The 20,110-nt window shown below is 40.0% G+C and overlaps 1 protein-coding gene across 1 annotated transcript in view; it reads right to left on the bottom strand.

Annotated features, from left to right (window-relative positions):
- Nucleotides 1–12,379, bottom strand: part of LOC142489302 (ras GTPase-activating protein 4-like) — a 226,729-nt gene extending 214,350 nt beyond the window's left edge. Inside the window, exons 1-2 of the mRNA XM_075589825.1 lie at nucleotides 12,245–12,379; nucleotides 10,294–10,462 (exon numbers count right to left, since the gene is read on the bottom strand). Coding sequence (XP_075445940.1) covers nucleotides 10,294–10,358 — 65 coding nt within the window. The 5' untranslated portion in view covers nucleotides 10,359–10,462; nucleotides 12,245–12,379. The remainder of the gene's footprint in view (nucleotides 1–10,293; nucleotides 10,463–12,244) is intronic.
- Nucleotides 12,380–20,110: the final 7,731 nt, after the last annotated feature.

Here is a 20,110-nt window from a genome sequence, read left to right on the forward strand (position 1 = left end):
ATGGTTTCACCTGTTTGGGGAGAGGCTTTTCCCCTCTCTGCTTCCAGTAGCCTTCCTGCCTCCAGGCTCTTGGGGAGAGGGAAGAGGAACCAGGAAATCAGTCTTAAATACCTGATTTCTAACTAGCAGGACAGGTGACAGAAATCAGGCAGCAGACAAACTCTGGTCTGGATCCCTCATCCCTCAGTTCCAGCACTTGCCAAACTGTGGGATGGAGTGCATGTATTATGAGGCTGTACTTTCCAGCCTAAACAGGATAGAAACTGTTCAGTATCCTGGGAGCCCTATATATGGAATTTATTACCATCCCCTGGTTTCTTTCACAATATATATGTGTGTGTGTGTGTGTGTGTGTGTGTGTGTGTGTGTGTGTGTGTGTGTGTGTGTGTGTGTGTGTGTGTGTGTGTGTGTGTGTGTGTGTGTGTGTGTGTGTGTGTGTGTGTGTGTGTGTGTGTGTGTGTGTGTGTGTGTATTGGTCCCACACAGATTTCGTGGTTGGTAAAAGCATATCAGAAATCCACCTCTCTCTGATTGTAGCACTGGGTGATGATTCCTCCCAAAGGTGTACTTTAACTTCATCCAGTGTAACCCAAAAAATGAGAAAACTCACAATGGTGTAGTATGTCTAAGAAAGGTATATTATACAAACATGAAACATCAAAGTTACACTCACATTTCTGACATAAGTGTGGTTCAGTGGAGAGAACTAAAACTGAGGTTTTTGGCATTAGACCGGTCTCTGCCTGCTATGCTACTTGCTTCCACATCCGTAACGTCCAGTGACATCTTTACTGCGGTCGGAAATAGCTGTGATCCGGTCACTCGGCTGCCAGGTGTTCAGACTCCAGTGCTCTCAGCAAGATTCGCAAGATTCAACGCGTTTCGCTGTAGCTTCTTCAGGAATCGATAATACTAATAATAATTATATATAAAAATAATAATAGACTTTGCTTATGTAGCACTCCCAGATTTGCAGGAATAATGAAACACTGCCACAAAGAGCTTACAATCTAAATGTGGTGCCCGAGGGAAATAAAATGACTTGCATAAGGTTGCACCACTGACACTGGGATTATGACACTGGGATTCAAACGACTTCAAATGTAGTGTTCATAGCTCATAAATGAACTATTATTGCAATTAGTGGCATATTTCCAACATCACATTCCATATTTAAAAATATAATTAAAAACAAACATGTATCACATTGAGCACAGCACTTTAACATCTATTTTGCTATCAATGTAAATAGGGCTAGCACGATGTGTTCAGTGCAGAAACCTTATACAGTAGATGGAGCTAATGTAATTAAAAACAAATATTTACATTTACAGGTTTGAGATCCATTCAGATAGTTAACTGGAATGGCAATCCAATAACGTAATAAAAATCCACTGTCCAAAGTTTCTTATATAAACAAAGGCCAATTCTGTTCTTCAAAAGTGTAGTGGGGTGATCTTAAACCCTGGGAGGGGGTGCCAATATGACTTAAATATCGTTAAAAACAATGGCATGCTTTCAACTATACCAAATCCTGGTTAATGTCACATTATTTGCTTAAGTGGCTACTGGATTATGATTAACATGATGTTAACTTCGGTTAACACTATGTTAAATAGGTTAACGAAGTGTCGTGAATTTGGGCCATAGATTTAATCAAATCTCCTGGGTACAGAAGCTGTACATAATGCTGAGTGCTATGAAGTCACTTCAATGACTTTACTTGTTTGAGAAGAATAAATTACAGACTCCAATGGATTATGCACTTTCATACGGGCCAAACAATTAATGTGGGATATCTTCAGGGTTGCTAGTGTTTTTATTCTGCAACTTTAACTACTACATAAGTGTGCAGGAGAGAAGACAATGGGCCACATTTCCCAATCACTGAAGTACAAATGAGAAGATGTGCAGTACTAAAATAATAGAGCAATAGAGTATATTATACCTGTAATGATGGGGCCTAACTAGATTTAGTATTATACCACTTCGGCACACAAAAGTTTAATTTGAGTTACAAGTAACATCAGAAAAATACATGGTATTGTTTTATGGCAGATTAGGCCAATGACCCCGGTCTGGTTTTCTGTGTTTGTCTAAAAGTGGGGTTATCTAACAGCAAACCTGGTCTGGGATTGAGGTGTGATTAGAACCATGGATCCACAATTCTTTTTGACAGGGAAAATGAGCACAGTTTTTGTTATGTATCTTAAAATAAATTCCTTAAGTGATCTGGGTAACGCAATAAGGTGTGGCCAGGACACTATTCCACGTTTGTGTAAGTTTACTAAATATGATATTGTGAATCTGATGTAATTCACAAGAATAACAAATATACATTTGTAACATTTGCGATCAGACGAATTAAATGATGCTAAACAATCTCCTATTGTGAGGGTGCACAGGTCAGATATTTGTTTACCACTCAAATTTAGGAGTATCCCTGTGCAGACTAATCTCTTTGCCTTCGGCAAACTCAACTGAATGCGCTGAGGTGGGGTCCAATATGTTAGGAATTATGGGAATAGAGTTATAAAACATATAATGCTCTGAGACATTTTTAAGTAAAAAAAATCAATCTTTTCTCTGAAGTCATAAAACTGTTTTAGAGATTGATGAGGAGGCATTAAAGACATATCAGAAGTTGGGGTTATTCTGTTTCCATTGCACGGAGGTTTAAGATAAAAACCAGTTATTTGGGATATCAATTTAGAATTCAATAAGAATTGTGTGTTACGCCAACAAAACAGGTGAATTCTTATCTTCCAAATTCCAAAGTCGTCTTTTGGGAGGGAACTGATGTTGGTCGTTGGTAGCGTATTAGTTCTCTGTTTTTACCATTATTTTATTTAACTGTTTGCATATACTGTACTGTATATTTCTTTTAACATATTTTTTTCTGAAACTAGGCACTGTATTCCTCTTGTATATTCAATTTAAAATGAAATAAGTACTGCCTTTTGACTTTGCACATTATAAAGAGAGTAAGTGCATTTTTGGGCACATTTTGCTACAATAGTTTTTTGTGTGTTAATCATATTTCCTCCTAGTAAACAGGGACCAAAGACTCTGCAAGTATTAATTGAAACTATATTTTGCAGTGGAAGTGATTTAAGATATATATTGTGATGGATTGAGGGGAGATATTACTAATTTTTGGGGCCCGGCAGGGGGATTAGTGAGTCAGCTGGACTGCTGTGTGTATTATCCCTTGTCACATACACAACTAACGTGCTTATAGGCGTGCCATTCGTGACACTACCATCATATACAAACAAGCCAGAGAACATTAGCCAGGTGCAGTATCAACACACTTTGCTGTGTTTTGCAAAGTGTTCATTCCTTCTTCATCAACTCCCACTAAATTTATGACATAAAACCAAGGGAGTGTTTAAGTACTCTATTCAACATATGCCCCAAAATATGTGTATATCCAAACCCACAATGATTGTGTGAGAGCACAGTGTAGCACAGAATAGTATTGCTCTGTTTGGTTTTCTGCTTTGCTATGCAGGATGTATCAAAAAACAAACAGACATTATTATTATAAAAAAATAGCTGGCAGAAGTGAAGTCAGATTGTTATTTTTATCTTGTACTAGTTCTGTGTTTGCACGAGTCAAAAGATTTGGTACAGCAAAACAGGTGGCAGTGCAATTTCTGGACAACTACAATAAATGTTATCTACAGTAGTTATATATTTAAATAGTAAATATGGATACGGAACAATGAAGAAGATAAGGGAAAACAGCAAATTGTGTATCTTGCCTCTACTGTATTTTTGAGCTGAACTGTTAAGTGCTGATTTTTCTTAGTTGTACTAACGTGGGCACATGGGAGATGAGAGCCATACTGGCGAACAACTGAAAGCTTCTTTCAGGGAGAATTGGGATACAAATGTGGACGGTTTCTTGCACTGGGATGATGGAATTACTTTCAGGAAGACAGCAGAAAATGTTTCAGTTAAAATCAGGTAGTTTCACTCAGAAATGTGAAAGAAAAAAGAGAAAGAGTGCTTGTTTACAGGGATTTCTTCTCTTTATGTATTTGCCAGTTTCACTCATAAATCAGAAGAGTTTGTCAATATGATGACAGCTAATAGAAGCATGCCTGTAACCTGGATCTGGAATTTAAGTGGGATGTGTAAACTGCTCCTTCTTTAATAACATCCAAAGCATACAATGTTCAAGGTGGGAGACATGTACAGTAGTATTAATGACTTCTCAAAGTAAAGATAGATAAACTAAAAAAAGTTAGTCTGTTAATATATGTGTGGACATACAAAATGGCAGCTCAAAACATCAACAGAAACAACAGAGGTAAGTAGGAAACACCAAGGCATCATGGCTTGTTGTTTCCTACTTAGCTCTGCTGTTTCTGTTTTGATATTGTGAGCGGCCATTTTTTATGTCCACACATAAATATTAACATTTCTATATGCTGCATCTGTCTATGCTCCGTCCTCTGCCTATACCTGTTTTACCCTTACCTTGTGTATGTACATAGCCTCTTCCTTGTTGTTGCTTAACAACACTTTCCCCACCCCTTTCCTGTTTACTGTGAACTCCTACTTCCTTTTGGGTATTTAAATGTGTGACTCCCAGCATGCATGGTAACCCCGAAACGTTGGGCTATATGCGCACTTTGAACCCAATAAACCACTTTTACGTCATCATCCCTTGTGCTATATCCCTGTGAGGACCCAGGGCACATGCCACCCTCGGCACGGCTCTTCCCTACCTACCCGACCACCCGCTGCTTCCTCCGTCCCTCCTCTTCAGCTCACAGAGTGGCGTCTCCGCGCACCACCGCCCCCCCCCCCCCCCCCGTTCTTTCGCGGCTATCTCACACGCCGCTGTCTCAGTCTCTGGGCGCGCGCTCTGCCTGCTTACAGAGCATGCGCCAAACAACTTAATTTATGCACTGCACCCGGCTGCTGGCTCCGCCCATCGCCCGACCCAGGATCCAGGCTCACGTCCCCCAGCCGAGCAGCTGCAGCAAGACAGGCTATCACCCCCTGCCCAATCACAAGTGGCTCCTAGGCTCACCTCCGCCCCACCTCCTCCTCTGATTGGACCTCCTCACTTTATTATTTCTGTAGCTCCTGTGCAACGTCGATCTGCATAGTTTCGTTTGCCTCGTGCTGTTTGTATTCTATGCCCAGCTCCCTCTTACGTTTCAGATCTCGTTACCGAACTGGCTTGTCTACCTACCTACCCTCTCTGGCTCCTCGACCCCGGCTATCTCTCAACCTCGCTTACCTCTCGGTCCCCACGGACACGGCTCACGGACCTCTACGACTCGGACCTCTCCTGCCCTCGACCCTCGGCTTTGGACATCACTACGTTCCTCTCTTTACGCCCGGATCTGTCAAGTACTACGGCTAATCCCTTGTACCCTCGGCCTAGGCCACGCTATCAATCCACACCCCGTGCGCGCCCTCACTACTGCGGGTGCGTGGTCTACTCAATCTCCACCTCAGTACTGGGGGTTAGTCTGGTCTGCGGGCAGCACAGCGTGACACTCCCTCTCCCTCCCCCTCTCTCCCTCCCTCTCTCTCTCCAAGAATGAAATACAAACCCAAAACATAAAATTAGTAACATGTTTTTTACCTGAAGAATGTAGATATTGATGTTCCCTTCTGATACAGTATTGCACGACATGGCACAATATAGTACTGCCACTATTTATCTTCTGGCCTCTACAGAGGGATCTGTTTTTAATGTTAGTATATACATATTTTTTATAGTTTCTTTTTATAGGATCGCTGAACATTGATTGTCTTAAGCAATATGGATTATCATGACATCAGGAAGAGAACACATGGACCTGTCTATGTTCTGGTATCACAGGACTGCTGGGGCAGTGACGTCTTTGAAAATCATAACACACAACTAAAGGAGAGAAAGAAACGGTAAAGAAGAAGGTGTAACTTTGTGGCTGATCAATTAGTGTTGGAAAAATGGGTTCCTAGTTATTGTGTGGTTGGTGTCCTGGCCAAACGTGATAACATGGAGAACCTCAGCTCTTTTGTTCATGGTAGGAATTAAAATATACACATTACAAAAGTATCTAGTGTTAGTTTTGCAGATGCCATACCTCTCAATTTACCCTCGTTGTGAGGGGCTGGGCTCATTTTAATTGCAAACACACTTTTCATATTTCATACACTTCATGCAATCATTTTGAGCCTGAGGAAGCCGTCCTGAACGGCGAAACGCGTTGCTCTAATTCACCACATCATTTTGGACATTGGAAGCCTCCGTAGCAAGTGGAAGCACAGCCGCGTCAGAAGTTCCCAGCACTTCTGAATCCGGACACGGAAGACAGCGTAGTTGGAAGGCGACCTGCAGCCACGCTGATAGGAGTGTCACGGGGTGCCTTAAACTTCATTTTGTGAGTTTTTTTTCCTGTTTATTTGTTGAATAAAACTTTAATTTTTACTGAGGACTGTCACTGACGCCCTGCTATTATTTTACCTCGCGCATCCTCGTTTCCTGAATCGGGGAGAGGGGGAGAATTGGAAGGAGTGAGGGAAGGGGAACCGCCAGCCAATATACTGCCCGCCAGCAGCTGAATACACGTTGCCACGGGAGACACCACGGACGGGTCTATCAGAGGCAACCCCATATTATTCTCTCCCAGGATTGAGCTTACACATGGCCGTGTAAGTTATATATGATTATTATTCTAAAGACCCCCCCCCCCCTCTATTTCCATCTGTACATTATCAGTCTTTTGGGCTAAGAAGCAGCTACCAGAAGCAAGATACCTTTACACATATGTGCTCACACAGGGCCGTGTGAGTATTTGATTATCAACTACTGTCATTTCATCACCACACCTTTATTAAACAGCTAGATATGCTATGAAGTCATCTTAGTACCGTTAATACAGGTCAATCTCCTCTAATCCCTTGCTCCCCCTTTTTTTCTCTTCGTTCTCTTACTTCATGCAATCAGCCTTATAAAAAATACTAGAAATATTACCATTAAAGCAGCCTTTAATGGTCTTTAACAGGGACACCCTTTTGGAAGTCAGAAATCGCCCTCATACTGTATAAATAACACGAGTGTTGCACAGAGTTATTTTTTGTGCTGAAAGTTAGAAGAACTGAGCTCCGGCAAGGATTTTTTTTAAGGCTCAATGAGAAACTCCATAAAGTGGCTATGAAATGATTGGGGCCTGCATTACTAACTGGGAGTGGATACATGTTTTTATTTCATTTCTAAATGATTTATTGTTATTTAGATAAAATTATTTTCTATTTGCTTGCATTTCTGGCTCCTGTTTCCCCACAAAATAAACACCCACGAATGGGGCTAAGAGTATTGCAATTAGATAACATAAACGGTCATAAGAAGTGCTATTCCATGAGACATCTTACATGCAGGAAGACACCTAACAGCCCGGCTCCATTCATGTAAATGGGCTATATTGGGTCCATATTTACTAAGCAGCGTTAGTCCATAAGACACTGGTGCAAGAAGAAACCTTACAACACATATGAATGGGCCGTGAAGATCCATATTTCCTAAGCTGTGCGGGAAAGTGTTTTACAGAGTAGCACAGCTTACTATATATGACCCAAAGGGATCCTCTGAGCTGGGGTATTGCACTCCAATACGGTAATAAATGTAATTAAAGTCAATGACAGTTACCCCCCTGTATTGGGCCTTTGATATCCCACATTATGGGATAGTAAATGCCAGCCATAGGGCCTTAGTATAATTCTGAGCTGTGTTCTTATTCTACTGTAATCTGAGATATGATACAATCACTCGCTTGTTAGAACCACTTCCACCTGTTCATCTTCTGCTCCCTTTGTATAGTTGATCAGGTGAGCTTGGCATATGGCGCTTGATCCTGTAATACAACCTGATACCACTCTACAGAAAGAAAACACAAGGAGCCTTATCTGTTAACTGTGACATAGGGTCATTGTGATATGGTTGTGAAGGCTTTTGAATTTTATTCCTGAAAAGAAAAACCTATAGGGCAAAAGAAAATGTAAGCCTGTAAAGATAATGCGTAATTCTTTCATGGTCCGAACTAAAAGAATATCTTCTTGATCAGGTGTTTTTATCAAATAAATCAGACACTGAGATTTGACAAAAGGCAAACCATTGTGTGATGCAGCTTGACCCCGAGGCAGACAGGCAGAGCAGACCTCTGTTCCGTGCCATTAAGTTGAGATGACTCAGACTTAGCACTATCTACTATCAATTTGTGAGTGCAATGTGCATTTTGTATGTTTTAATATTGTATTAAATCGGATCACACTATGGGTTGCATTTTGCCAAATCTCTTCAAATTTTTCGCTAAAAACCATTGAGATGATGTCCTACGGAAGGGAGAAGAAGGCCGGCAGTATCAGTATTTGATCAATATGACAAAAACACCTGATAAAGAAGAAATTCTGTTTGTCTGGACCATCAAAGTGGGGAATTAGCCATTATCCTTACAGGCTATATATACTATGTTCTATTTTCTTGCTTTTTCACTATAGGTTTTGCAACCTGGATTCTGCTCCTTTTCTCTCTGGGGAGAGATCAAACCTCAGCAGCAGGGAAACGTATAAAGTTATATATTTCTCACAAATTAATTGCTATTTTATGTGAGCTGTCGCTATTTGATAAACGCATTATTGTGGGCTGTTCTATTTTCCGTTTTCAATGTTATTCCTATTTGAAATTAAAAAAATATGATTCCATATTTACAAATCCATGCTAATTCATAAAACAATGGGCTAAAAGGTATTTTATTAGTTTAGCAACACTTGGTAAATATGCCTCTATATGTCTGAGTTTCAAATACAAATGCTGAGAAATAAGCAACATTTAAGTTTCCAAATAATATATTTTAGGAACAAATTATACTTGTAAAGAGGAACAGGTTCATAGCCATAACCAAGGATAATGAAAAGTACAGTACCTCTGTGCTTGTAAACTAGATCTTGATCCATTTGGACTTTATCTTATTTACAAACCTAGTTTAAGACTTATAGATAGGAAGGGGTTTCAAGAGACACTTTACCTGTTACAATTACTTCAGTTGCACAAAAACTCGAACATTTCCTAGTGTATAACACTTTAATGCTTTAATATCTGCTTTAATGTGGAGCTCATACAGTGCATGTACAGTATTATGGATAATCGGTATTTTTTTTGGTAATGGTGTTACACAGTACTATTTAAAATCATACATTTCTACTGAAATCACAGTTTAGCTTTCCCGTTGAAGGAAAAATAGAGGAAATACCCCTAGCGATGCTGACCAGGAAATGTTCATGTATTGAAGTATTATAACACTTGAATCTTCATGTTTCTCCAAACAAAGACAGCTTAATGAACTCAGGACTCCAATATCCAAACACTGTTGTCCCTTTAAACACCACTATGTATAGACTCCCACTAGCCTGCAACAGGTAGATCTTGTGTGGTGGTCAAAAGTGGTTATGGGAGCTGGATCATCACATGAATGAAGTAACAATTCCGTTGAGTACTATTTTGTGTGAAAGCATTGTGCAGCATCTTGCATTTTTCCTTAATTTTTAGAGATGGAATAAATTACTGTTCTTTATATTGCAGTAACGGCCCCCTCCCCCTAAAACAATGTACACATTTGAGTATGGCAATATTTTTTATATTTACATAGTAAAAAGATGTATAATAAATATTTGTTGTTATTCTGCATACAATGGAGTTAAAGTAAGTAAAGCATGAAATACTCATTTGAGGTTGCAAATTTATTATAGGTAGAATGACTTCAATGGTTTATTGCAAAAACCTCCAAAATGTTCAGAGTTCTGGTAATGTCTAACTGAACCACAACGAGGTGTGTTAAACTGCTCCTGTACTTTCACTGCTTAAAACAAATATTTAAAAACACTGCCTTATAATAATTGCACAGTTACATTAAATCTTTGTATTTATGTGATTGAAAGTCCAAAAGACTTAGAACCAAATTCATGTGATTTCACAGATAGTGTAGGTGAAATAATAAATGTTAAAAATCACATGCTAGCTCCCAAAAATTAACTTACCAAGTGATTATGAGTATTGGTTTGCAGGTCATCTGGCTTTAAGTGGGTTAACAGTGCTATTGTTATGTAATGTATACCCAATTTTATTTAGAAAGGAATCAGCAATGATATGCTTAAAAAAGCATATTGTATTCATGCAAACAGCTAAGCTGCCAGATGTTACATTATGCCCTAGAACAAGAGAAACATCTGAATGTGCAATTGTACCTCAGCATCATTGTGAGCATCAATAGTATATTTATTACTTACATGTCCTTTGCTGGCAAATTCTTTCCTTCAACAATCCGAATAAACAGGGAACTCCTTCTTGCCATGGCTGAAGAAACAGGCACTGAGATTGAGCGCAGAAATCAGCAGCCTGCTCTTGTTTTCAGCTACTTGTGCATTAGTCCATGGGGTTTGGTATAGCAGGTGCTAGCTGTAAAAAAAAATCACATCACAGTCAGTGGTTGGAGGAGACATTAGAGGGAGGGATCAAGAAAGTGGAAAGATGCATTACTTTTTTTTAAAAATTCATATCTCTATGTAGGTGCTCTACTTTCAGCCTCTCTGTGATGTAATAATGCAGTGGTTTTCAACCTTTTTTTGGTTCAGGAACCCTATAATTATATTGTGAAATTCTGCAGAACCCCAACCCTCTCTAATAGCTCCTCTGAGATCAGATGCATTGTAAGGAGCCCCAACCCTCTCTAATAGCGTGTCTGAGATCTGATGCATTGTAATCTGATGAATTGTAAGGAACCCCAACCCTCTCTAATAGCGTGTCTGAGATTAGATGCATTGTAAGGAATCCCAACCCTCTCTAATAGCGTGTCTGAGATTAGATGCATTGTAAGGAACCCCAACCCTCTCTAATAGTGTGTCTGAGATTAGATGCATTGTAAGGAACACCAACCCTCTCTAATAGCGCGACTGAGATCAGATGCATTGGAACCCCAACTCTCTCTAATAGCGTGTCTGAGATCAGATGCATTGTAAATTCTTCTGTATTGGTACAATGTTCAAATTACCACAACATTTCAGGGAGCCCTGTAGGGAAGCCAGAGAGAACCCAAGGGTTCATAGGATCCCTGTTGAAAAACACTGCAATAATGTAAAGCTACTGTACAGCATCATTTGTAGTACCTCACCTGCATTGCAGATACATGTACATATTAATTCCCAAAATTATACTAGCTTCTGCTACTCATTAGTCCAGTTGCATTTCTGCAATTAAAGTGAGTTCTTATATACATTTTTATTGTTTGACCTGAGGAAAAAAGTTAAAATTCTCTCTTGAAAACATATTTCGTTAGTCTAAAGAAGTACTCTGATATGTGCAAGAGCCAAGAGCTCTCAGTTCCAGTGGAAATCATTCCTAAAAATAAACTGCTGAGTTGCATTGTGGAATGTGGATAATAAATGCAAAACACTCATACTGTAGTACAAATAGGTTACAGGAAAGCAGAAGGTAAAGGTTAATATAAACAGTGTGGGTGGTGAGACCACGCTGACCAACGTGTACAACATTACTACCAGGGAGACAATTGAATTGCATTGGGTTTATTGAGATAATAATCAGTTATCAACTTTCAGTCTCTTTCATTGATAGGGGAAGCTGGTGTCAGGAGAGGTTAGAATTAATGTGGAGGTGAACATGAAGCGTTTGACTGTGAGTAGATTATAGTGCTGAGATAAAGTGAAGATAATACATGCAGGTAAGGTAAGAGGCAGAGAAAGAGACTTATGTTGTGACTGGTAAAACACACACAACATCGGATGTTTCACACTCGTGCAGAAGAATAAGAGATAGAAGTTAGGGCAAAGTACAAAAGTAAAAAAGACATTTCGCTGGCATTGTGTTGCAAATTAGGAATCAACAGAGCCATTTCCCCAGATCACCATGACAAGCAATGAATAACATACACAATGAAAACACAACCATTTTTTATACATAAGAAAAAACAGCTGTGCTCATGCATAAATTAGTATTACAGAATTAAAGTATGTATGCGGCTAGTGTTGAACATGAACATAAAGTAGAATGACATTTCAGTAGATTTGCTACTGAGTTTAAGTCAACAGAAGTTTCTGTGTGTTTTACTAAGACTGAGACATGCTGTTGCTGTTTGAAACGAAGCTTTAGATTAAAGTGCTTGTTATGCAGATACATACTGTAGCACTAATGAATCATAATGATAGATGCATACAAAGTACTTACAGCGCAGTTCAGATCAAGTATAGAGCAAATCTCCAGAACATTAATCCTTTTCATCCATGTATTCTAAGGAGAATAGCCAGGCTTTTAAAACCTGTGCACCACTATTAGCAAAGGAAATCTCTAGGGGAGTGGCTAGCTATCCCCTTGTACAGTACGTGTTTATTCCTGGAAATATTACACGTCACACAGTGGCTCACTGTTATTTCTTATTCACTCCTTCCTTTCCTTGACTCTTGCCCACTCTAATGAATTGAAAACATCTCCTCTCTGCTTAGAAACAAAAGATATTCTGTATATGTCACTTCTCCTTTTTTTGTAGTATAAAGATCTGATAGACGTTTTGAGGGGAAACAGACAGTAAATGAAACCTGTTAATTTTAACCTTTTTTGTTGTTGCTTGTCCTTGTAATTACAACTGTGCCTTATCATGCATTTGTTATGCATGCAGCATTGTCGTGGCAAGAGTAGATATTAAACATTTGTCCTAAACCCACACTTCTCAAGGCAGGTAGAAATATAGAAGTTGACACAAGATAAGGGTCACTTGACCTCCGTCCTCATCGGTTTGCCTTTTTCATATACACTATCAAACTGCAGGTCAGCTATGATCTCTGATTTCTCTCTGCTTGTCCCTGTGCTTTTCTCATTCCTTGGTGAATTTTCGTAGTGTTTTTTTACCCTATTGATCTCTGCTAGTAAATCCAGGTAAAAAAAACCCATCCTGTTTGTAAAAATAAATAATAAAAAAAAAAAAGCATTACTTCTTAATCTATCCAACCACAAATGTATACATCCATAAACTCTAGAGATTTTCTTCAGGAAAATACTTTCATCCTAATGTACATATTATATTTTAAAGTATGCTATATCTCCCTCTACCTTCCAAACTGTACATATTACATTTCTGTACAAACCTTTTCTTTTATAAACCTTAGTGAAATCTACAGTATCTACAGTTTTATTTGTCTGTCTCTGTGATGCTCAATTCTTACTGTAGCAACCTGGTCTCCTTATTTTGGCTGGTGGACCAATACTGTATGTACACCAGAGTACCCTTCTGGTTTCTCCACTACCTTTTAACATGTTTGGCCACATTGTGATCATTTGATATGACATTACCAACTTCTCTTCCTTGTACTATAAATATACATTATATTTTAAAACCATGTGTTTTTACATCCAAATAGTTTTCAGGTTGATACATGAAAGTAATCCAGGGAATGCATTTTTTGAAGGTTTAAAAATGTACAGTATTAGTTAGATTTATGCTTACAAAGCTGGAAATGCTATATGTCCATTACTGCATTTTCTCCGCCAACATTGAAAAAAAAAGTCACTAGTAGTGGCTAGAGCTTTTGGAAGACTCCATTTAACCTTAGGCAAAAGTTCTGCGTTCCATTCAATACAGAACAATACTTGAGCATAATCTGAAATAGTCAAAAATGCTATATGTTGTTTGATAGTTTTGTTAAACAGGGTTTTAGATAGAAAAAAAGTAATCTATCATGAAAAACGAGTTGTGTGGGTTAGAGTAGAAAGTAAAATCTTTGTCATTGGGTTGATAATATCTTCAGATGCCAGTGATACTAAGCATCTTACAAAATATAGATAAACATGTTTTTCAGGACCTTGGGTGGTACAATTGCCCAGGATAATTGTCCAGAATTTTATCAAAACATAAATTCAAATCTTTTGAGAATTAGGGGGGTTTGATCTAGTCATGTAATTTTAGCCAACATTGCTGAAAATAAATCCTTGTCAAAGTTATTTGGAACGGAAATATTTCCCAGAGAGACCCCCTTTTCAGCTATCACTGCATCAACTATCACATACCTTCCATAAGGATCTGATTCTAACTTATTAATACAGCTTAACCCCGCTATAGCGTGATCCGCTACAACGTGGATCTACTTATAACGCGTGTAAGCATGGCTCCCGTTTGAATGTTTTTTGGCAAACCTCCAGGATTTGCTGAGAGGAATGTCTGGCCACACACACACACACACACACACACCCCTAAGTTTCAGATGAAGGGAGTATCCCCAAACAGTGATCAGTTGTAATTGGGGAAATCCAGCATATGCAGGTCTCCAAAGCTGTAATAGCCTCTCTTCTCCACGCAGATACTATATATGGTAACATTTGTTTGTTTTATATTCACTAGATATTTTATGACACTTTTTTTTATATTAAGGTTAGTGACACCTAATAGGTAATTTTAGTCCAGCACTAATTCAATTCACCACACACTACCTCTCTTGCTGCTGATTCCCTCCCCCTCACATACTACATCTCTTGCTGCTGCTGCCTCCCTCCTCCTCTTCACACTCTACCTCTCTTGCTGCTGCCTCCCTTCCCCCCTCTCACACTACCACTCTTGCTGCTGCCTCTCCCCCTCACACACTACTTCTCTAGCTGCTGCTGTCTCCGTCCCCCCCTCACACACTACCTCTCTTACTGCTACCTCCCTCCCCCCCTCAGACACCACCTCTCTTGCTGCTGCTGCCTCCCTTCCCTCTGAGGTTTCTGCCTTGCAATGTGGGGAGAGGCCCCATGTCACAGTAGCAGAGCCATTAAAACAGATTTATGGTAGTTAGAACTTACTCTCTGCTGATGTTGCTATCAGACTGCATACCCCACCCCCACCCCACACACTACCTCTCTTGCTGCTGCTGCCGACGCTAACATACACCTCCATACTAACTGGGGCTCACCCTGTCTGCAGGTCTGGATTGCCTCCGCTTTCTTCACATTGCAACATGTGCACCCCCCTCCCCCCGGCGGCCATTTAAAAAAAAATCCGCGATCCCGGTTATAACGCGGTCTCATCATGTGGCCCCGAGCACAACGTTATAACGGGCTTCAGCTGTATTACACAGAAGCCCTTTCTTTATCAAGAGGGCTACTTCTTGTTTTTTACCGTTGCATGAAGTGAACCATCATTCTTGTATCCATTGCTGCTTAAGCTTATGATGTTCAGCGGTGTCTAGATGTGTTTCTTGGATAAATGCATTGTTTGCTTTTACATTTTTAAGATGTTGTAACACTTTAACTCTCTTAAAGAGGCAATTCAAACAGCACTTATATGCAAGCCTTTGATTACCTTTATTGAAAATGAATTACCTAAGCTGCTGAACGATTTGTTCTCCCGTGATCAATCAGCAAAGAACATGCTTCCCTGGGTTCACATAATGGCTGTCTTTCAGTTTCAATCAATTCTTCATTCGTGTAACTCAGCAGCTACAATATATACTGGTATTACTAAGTAACATTGCCTGTTGTTACAGTTTACAGCTCAAACTGCTGGGAATATTTGAAACAAATGATCACAGGAAAGTGTTGCAAAGATCTTGCACTGCTGGGGAGGTGGTCTAAAATCTGTTCTAGAAACCAAAGGATGCTCAGTATATTAAAGCTGCAGTTCAAGCAATATCCTACTTTTTTTTTTTTTTTTTTAATTAATCAGTTCTGTACTGTGAGAAAATACTTGTAGCATTTAATAATAATAATAATAATAATAATAATTAAAAAAACAATTTTTAAAGACATTTGTAATGTATTATAATGTAATCTGCATTTTTTGTTCCTATAGCAACCATTTACAAAGTCACATCTCCTTCCTCTTCTGAAACAGGCTCTGGCACACCCCTTTTTGAGCCCTGCCATCTCTCTAGCAATGAACCAATTGTATCTAGTGACTGCCTGGTCACATAATCTTCCCCAGAGAACTTTGCATCTTGGGCCCTCTTCTGCTGCACTGACAGACATTTAGTGAACCCCAATCTGAATCTTTGCCGATCAATCACAGGAGAACGGATCGATTGGCAACTTAGCTAATCACTTGTCAGTGTGTCGATTGTATTTGTGCACATATTGAATGGAATTTGTTTTAAATGGCAGCTTGAACTGCTGCTTTAAAACTGATTAAAATGTCATTAACAGTTGAATAGTAAAATAACAAATACAGCAAGCATTATCTAATATGGAAAAAAAGGACACTAGTGTTTGTTGAGGTGCGCTGAGTGAAAAATACCTGTGGGTGTAGGTATATATATCCCTATCAATATGGGAAAAATAGTGGAATATGAAAATGCATATTTACCACAGAATAAAAACAATTGATATGCAATAGATGGCAATCGAAAAGATAATATAATAGTACAACCACTGATAGAAGGTGTCCCTTTAAGTGCAAAGCAGTAGCGGGGTAATAGGAAATGGTATTAACCCTATGCGTTTCCCTGGTAATGTGGCACTTGCGTGTAGCTTGCGTGTGAGGCGCATCACCCGAGACATCACGGGACGTGTCATGAGGGCGGAGCCTAAGCCAGATCCATGCGGTGTCCTCATGCCTGGCCACACGCTGCCTTTGCGCAACTTCAGTGTGAGGCGCGTCACCAGTCTCGTCACGGGCCACATCACGGGGGCGGGACCGAAGCCCAATCCTTACAATTTGCCCATGATACAGTACTGTTTACTCTCTACCTAGCTAAACATGGCTGGATTCTGATTGTAAGTAGTCCTGAGGCTTGACCGTAGAGCAAGACAGGACTTTAACTCCGGGCCATGAGTAAGGAGATCTCTCGAGTGAGCAAGGTCCTGCCAGGCTTGGAGCGGAAGAGTGAGTTTCATTGGGCAGACAGCCTACAAATAGGCTGTCTGCCTTTTCCCTGCCCCTGATACACAACTGGAATTGGAGCAACAGCAACTGATATAGTGTACTCCACCTTTAAACAATGCTGGTTGTCCTGAGAGAAGATATCACTACAAATAAAAAGCAGGCCTCTTTGGATTGGACAAAGGAGACTGTCAACAGGGACAAGCTTGATAAGCAACTCTAGGCATGGGAAAGAATAGGGAGACAGAAAATACTTGCTTTTACTTATCTCCGGTAAGGAGGGTAGCACAAATATCTTCTTCTTCTTCTTTTTCTTCTTCTTATGAAAAAGTTACTTAGCACCAAATTCTTTCTAGATACATGTCGAATACAGTACTGTCATGCTAGACATAGTAACCAGAGAGCACAGTATTGATTCTGCAATAGCAAGCCCTTGGTTCCTCTATTTGTTTATTCCAGAATGCATACAATATATATAAAAAAACACTACATATAACCCCCCATTTAAAAAAAACAAAAAAACAATACATATAAAAAAAACGATACATATAAAACCCACCCAATTAGATCTAAAAAAAACCCAATGCATCTAAAAAAATACCCCAATGCATCTAAAAAAAAAGACCCCAAATACATCTACAAAAGACTCCAATACATCTAAAAAAAGAGTCCAATCCATTGAAAAAATTAAACAATACATTTAAAAAAAACCCCTCCCTAATACATATAAAAATACCCCCAAGGCCCCCAATACATATAAAAATACAGACTTACCTTGGGTCAAGCCGGGCCCGTTGTCTGCGGGGTTCTGACCGAGGTCGGGGGAAATTTGCTTCAGCGGCCGGCCAGTGCCCCCTCTCCCCCCAGCCAGCGGGGCCGGGACACCAGCCCCGGCTTCCCCCCCCCCCCCTCTTGGCAGCCCTGAACCTAAGTGTCTTAGAGTTCTACAACGTAAGCTACTGTACACAGTCACACACAATCTGTGGTCAGTTAATATAAGTGCTGACTGCAAATATCAGAAATAAATTTCTACTCTTGGTAACAGAGTGAAAAGGTCTCAAATAGAACATAGCTACTAATTAGTCTGCTTGTTGCAGAAAAAAAACAAAGGTAACATACTGTAGGGTGGAGGAATCATAATGAAGACAAAAGTTGCTGTGAAACTCCTGGCTGTTTAGAGTAAGAAAAAAAGTCCTCTCACAGCTGCAAAGACATCCTGAGTACACAGAAAAGTGGGTAGGCAAAATGTAGGTCAGGGCTTTGTCTTTTAATTTGATCTAAATTAAAATGTTTTTTCAAAATGAACAATGCTAACGATGCATGGCGTGCGCACTGGTGCATTTCCCTGCCCCTGCTCCACCAGGTCCGCCCCCCAGACTATTCTCCCTTATCGGGGCTTCCCTTGGGCCGCACCTCCACTCCTCCCTTTCCTCTGATTGGTCCCAGCCCACTATTTAGTCTCCCCTCGCCATTACCACATTGCTCTGCATAGCTTCTGTATCTTTGTGCTGTCTGCTTCTGCCTGGCTCTCTTGTGTTTCAGTCCCTGTACCTGTCCCTGGATTCTCTGCTGACCTCCCTGGATTTTGACCCTTGGCTTAGGACTTTGATTACGCTGCTCTCTGGAACCCTTTGGATTTGGCTTTGGACACTCTACCTTGCAGTCTTCTACATCCCTTGGATACGCTTATGGACCTCTACTACGCTGCTCTCTACGCTCCATGACCCAGGCTTACGGACACTACCACGCTGCTCTCCCTACACCTTGACCATTGGCTTACGGACTTTACCCTTCTACGCTGGAGTTGGCAAGTACGGTACTCTTTCTATTTTTGTTCCCTGGACTAACTACGCTACTTCCACACTCCGGCCGTGCCCCCGTTTACTGTTAGGTGTGTGGTATTTCTCCTTTCCACCTCAGTCCCGGGGTCTCGTCTGGCTTGTGGGCAGGCCGAGCGTTACAAACCTACTGTGTACAAGAAGCCCTAGAAAGCTAATGTTATACAATAAAAGGATAAATTAATTACTGTAGAACAGAAAACAAATCTCACAAAAGATACAATTGCATAATTGCAAAATGATTTACAACAACAGAAAAAGCATTAAAACTATTTAAAGAAAAAGTGAATGATTTAGAAAACAAGCATTACTTTAAAAAAAAAATCAGAAAGATTGTCAATACAAAATGGAATGTTTCCTTTTGATAGGCCCCCCACAGACTCTAAGAGCAGACTAAGAAACCTGATAGCAACATTGCTAGTCTCAGACGATGACAACAAAATATTTGCTGCATACAAATCCAAAGGATCCCTGGACATTAATGGCAACAAGATTGTGATCTGCCAGGACTTCTCAACTTCTTTATTCCCCAAAAAAGAAAAAAACATTTCATGAATTTGCTCTAATTTGTACACTACTGGGGTAGAGCTCCCCTTTTTATACCCCGCTAAATTTAGGTTTCAAACGGAGAAAGGAAATGCTTTTCATAGAACTTTAAAGACGCTCAGGAATATTTCTGGTGACTCAGACACAAGAATGAAGCAGGAGAAGAATGACTATTGCCTGCAGAAAGATAGGTGGGCAAACCGATCCTGCTATCATCATTTATTTATTTAAAGGTTTATGGTTTGTTCATGGGATTTTTCACCTGGGAGAACTGACAGTAATGGACAATATTTCGGACACAAAACTCACAGCTACACCCAGAGCATTAACCAAATACGACAAATTGAGAAAGTTGAACTTCATTACATGGAATTTTATCAAGAGAAACTCTCCTAGTAAGGGAACCATCCAAGCAATATCCTATATGTGTGTGGTTTTTCTTTTTTATAAAATCAGACAATACTTTAAAAACAAAGTAGCTGGCGCAAATATAGTATAAAATCCTTTATATAGAAAAATTCAATGACAAGTTAAAAGAATTATCTCATAAAAAATTAAAACGTATATAGTCGCCTGTGTTTGATCAAAGCTTCTTTATTGAGATTGTATCCGCTTTCGGGGTTTGCGGTTTGGCGGCTGCCAGCTCGTTCCTGGAGGTCGGACTCGAGGAATCCCCATTGAAATACATTACTCCATGCATTTCAATGGCAGCGTTCTGCTTGTCCTCTCGGGCACCACCTGCTGGTCTTTTCTGATATTAGGCCAAAACCACGGAAATCTCCATTGACTTGCATGGAGCTGCAATGGGGGCCTATGGGATGGGCTGCAAATGGGGATAGAAAAGGCGGGAAGGGGAACAAAGGG

Source organism: Ascaphus truei, chromosome 3 (genome assembly GCF_040206685.1).
Source record: "Ascaphus truei isolate aAscTru1 chromosome 3, aAscTru1.hap1, whole genome shotgun sequence".
NCBI lineage: Eukaryota > Metazoa > Chordata > Amphibia > Anura > Ascaphidae > Ascaphus > Ascaphus truei.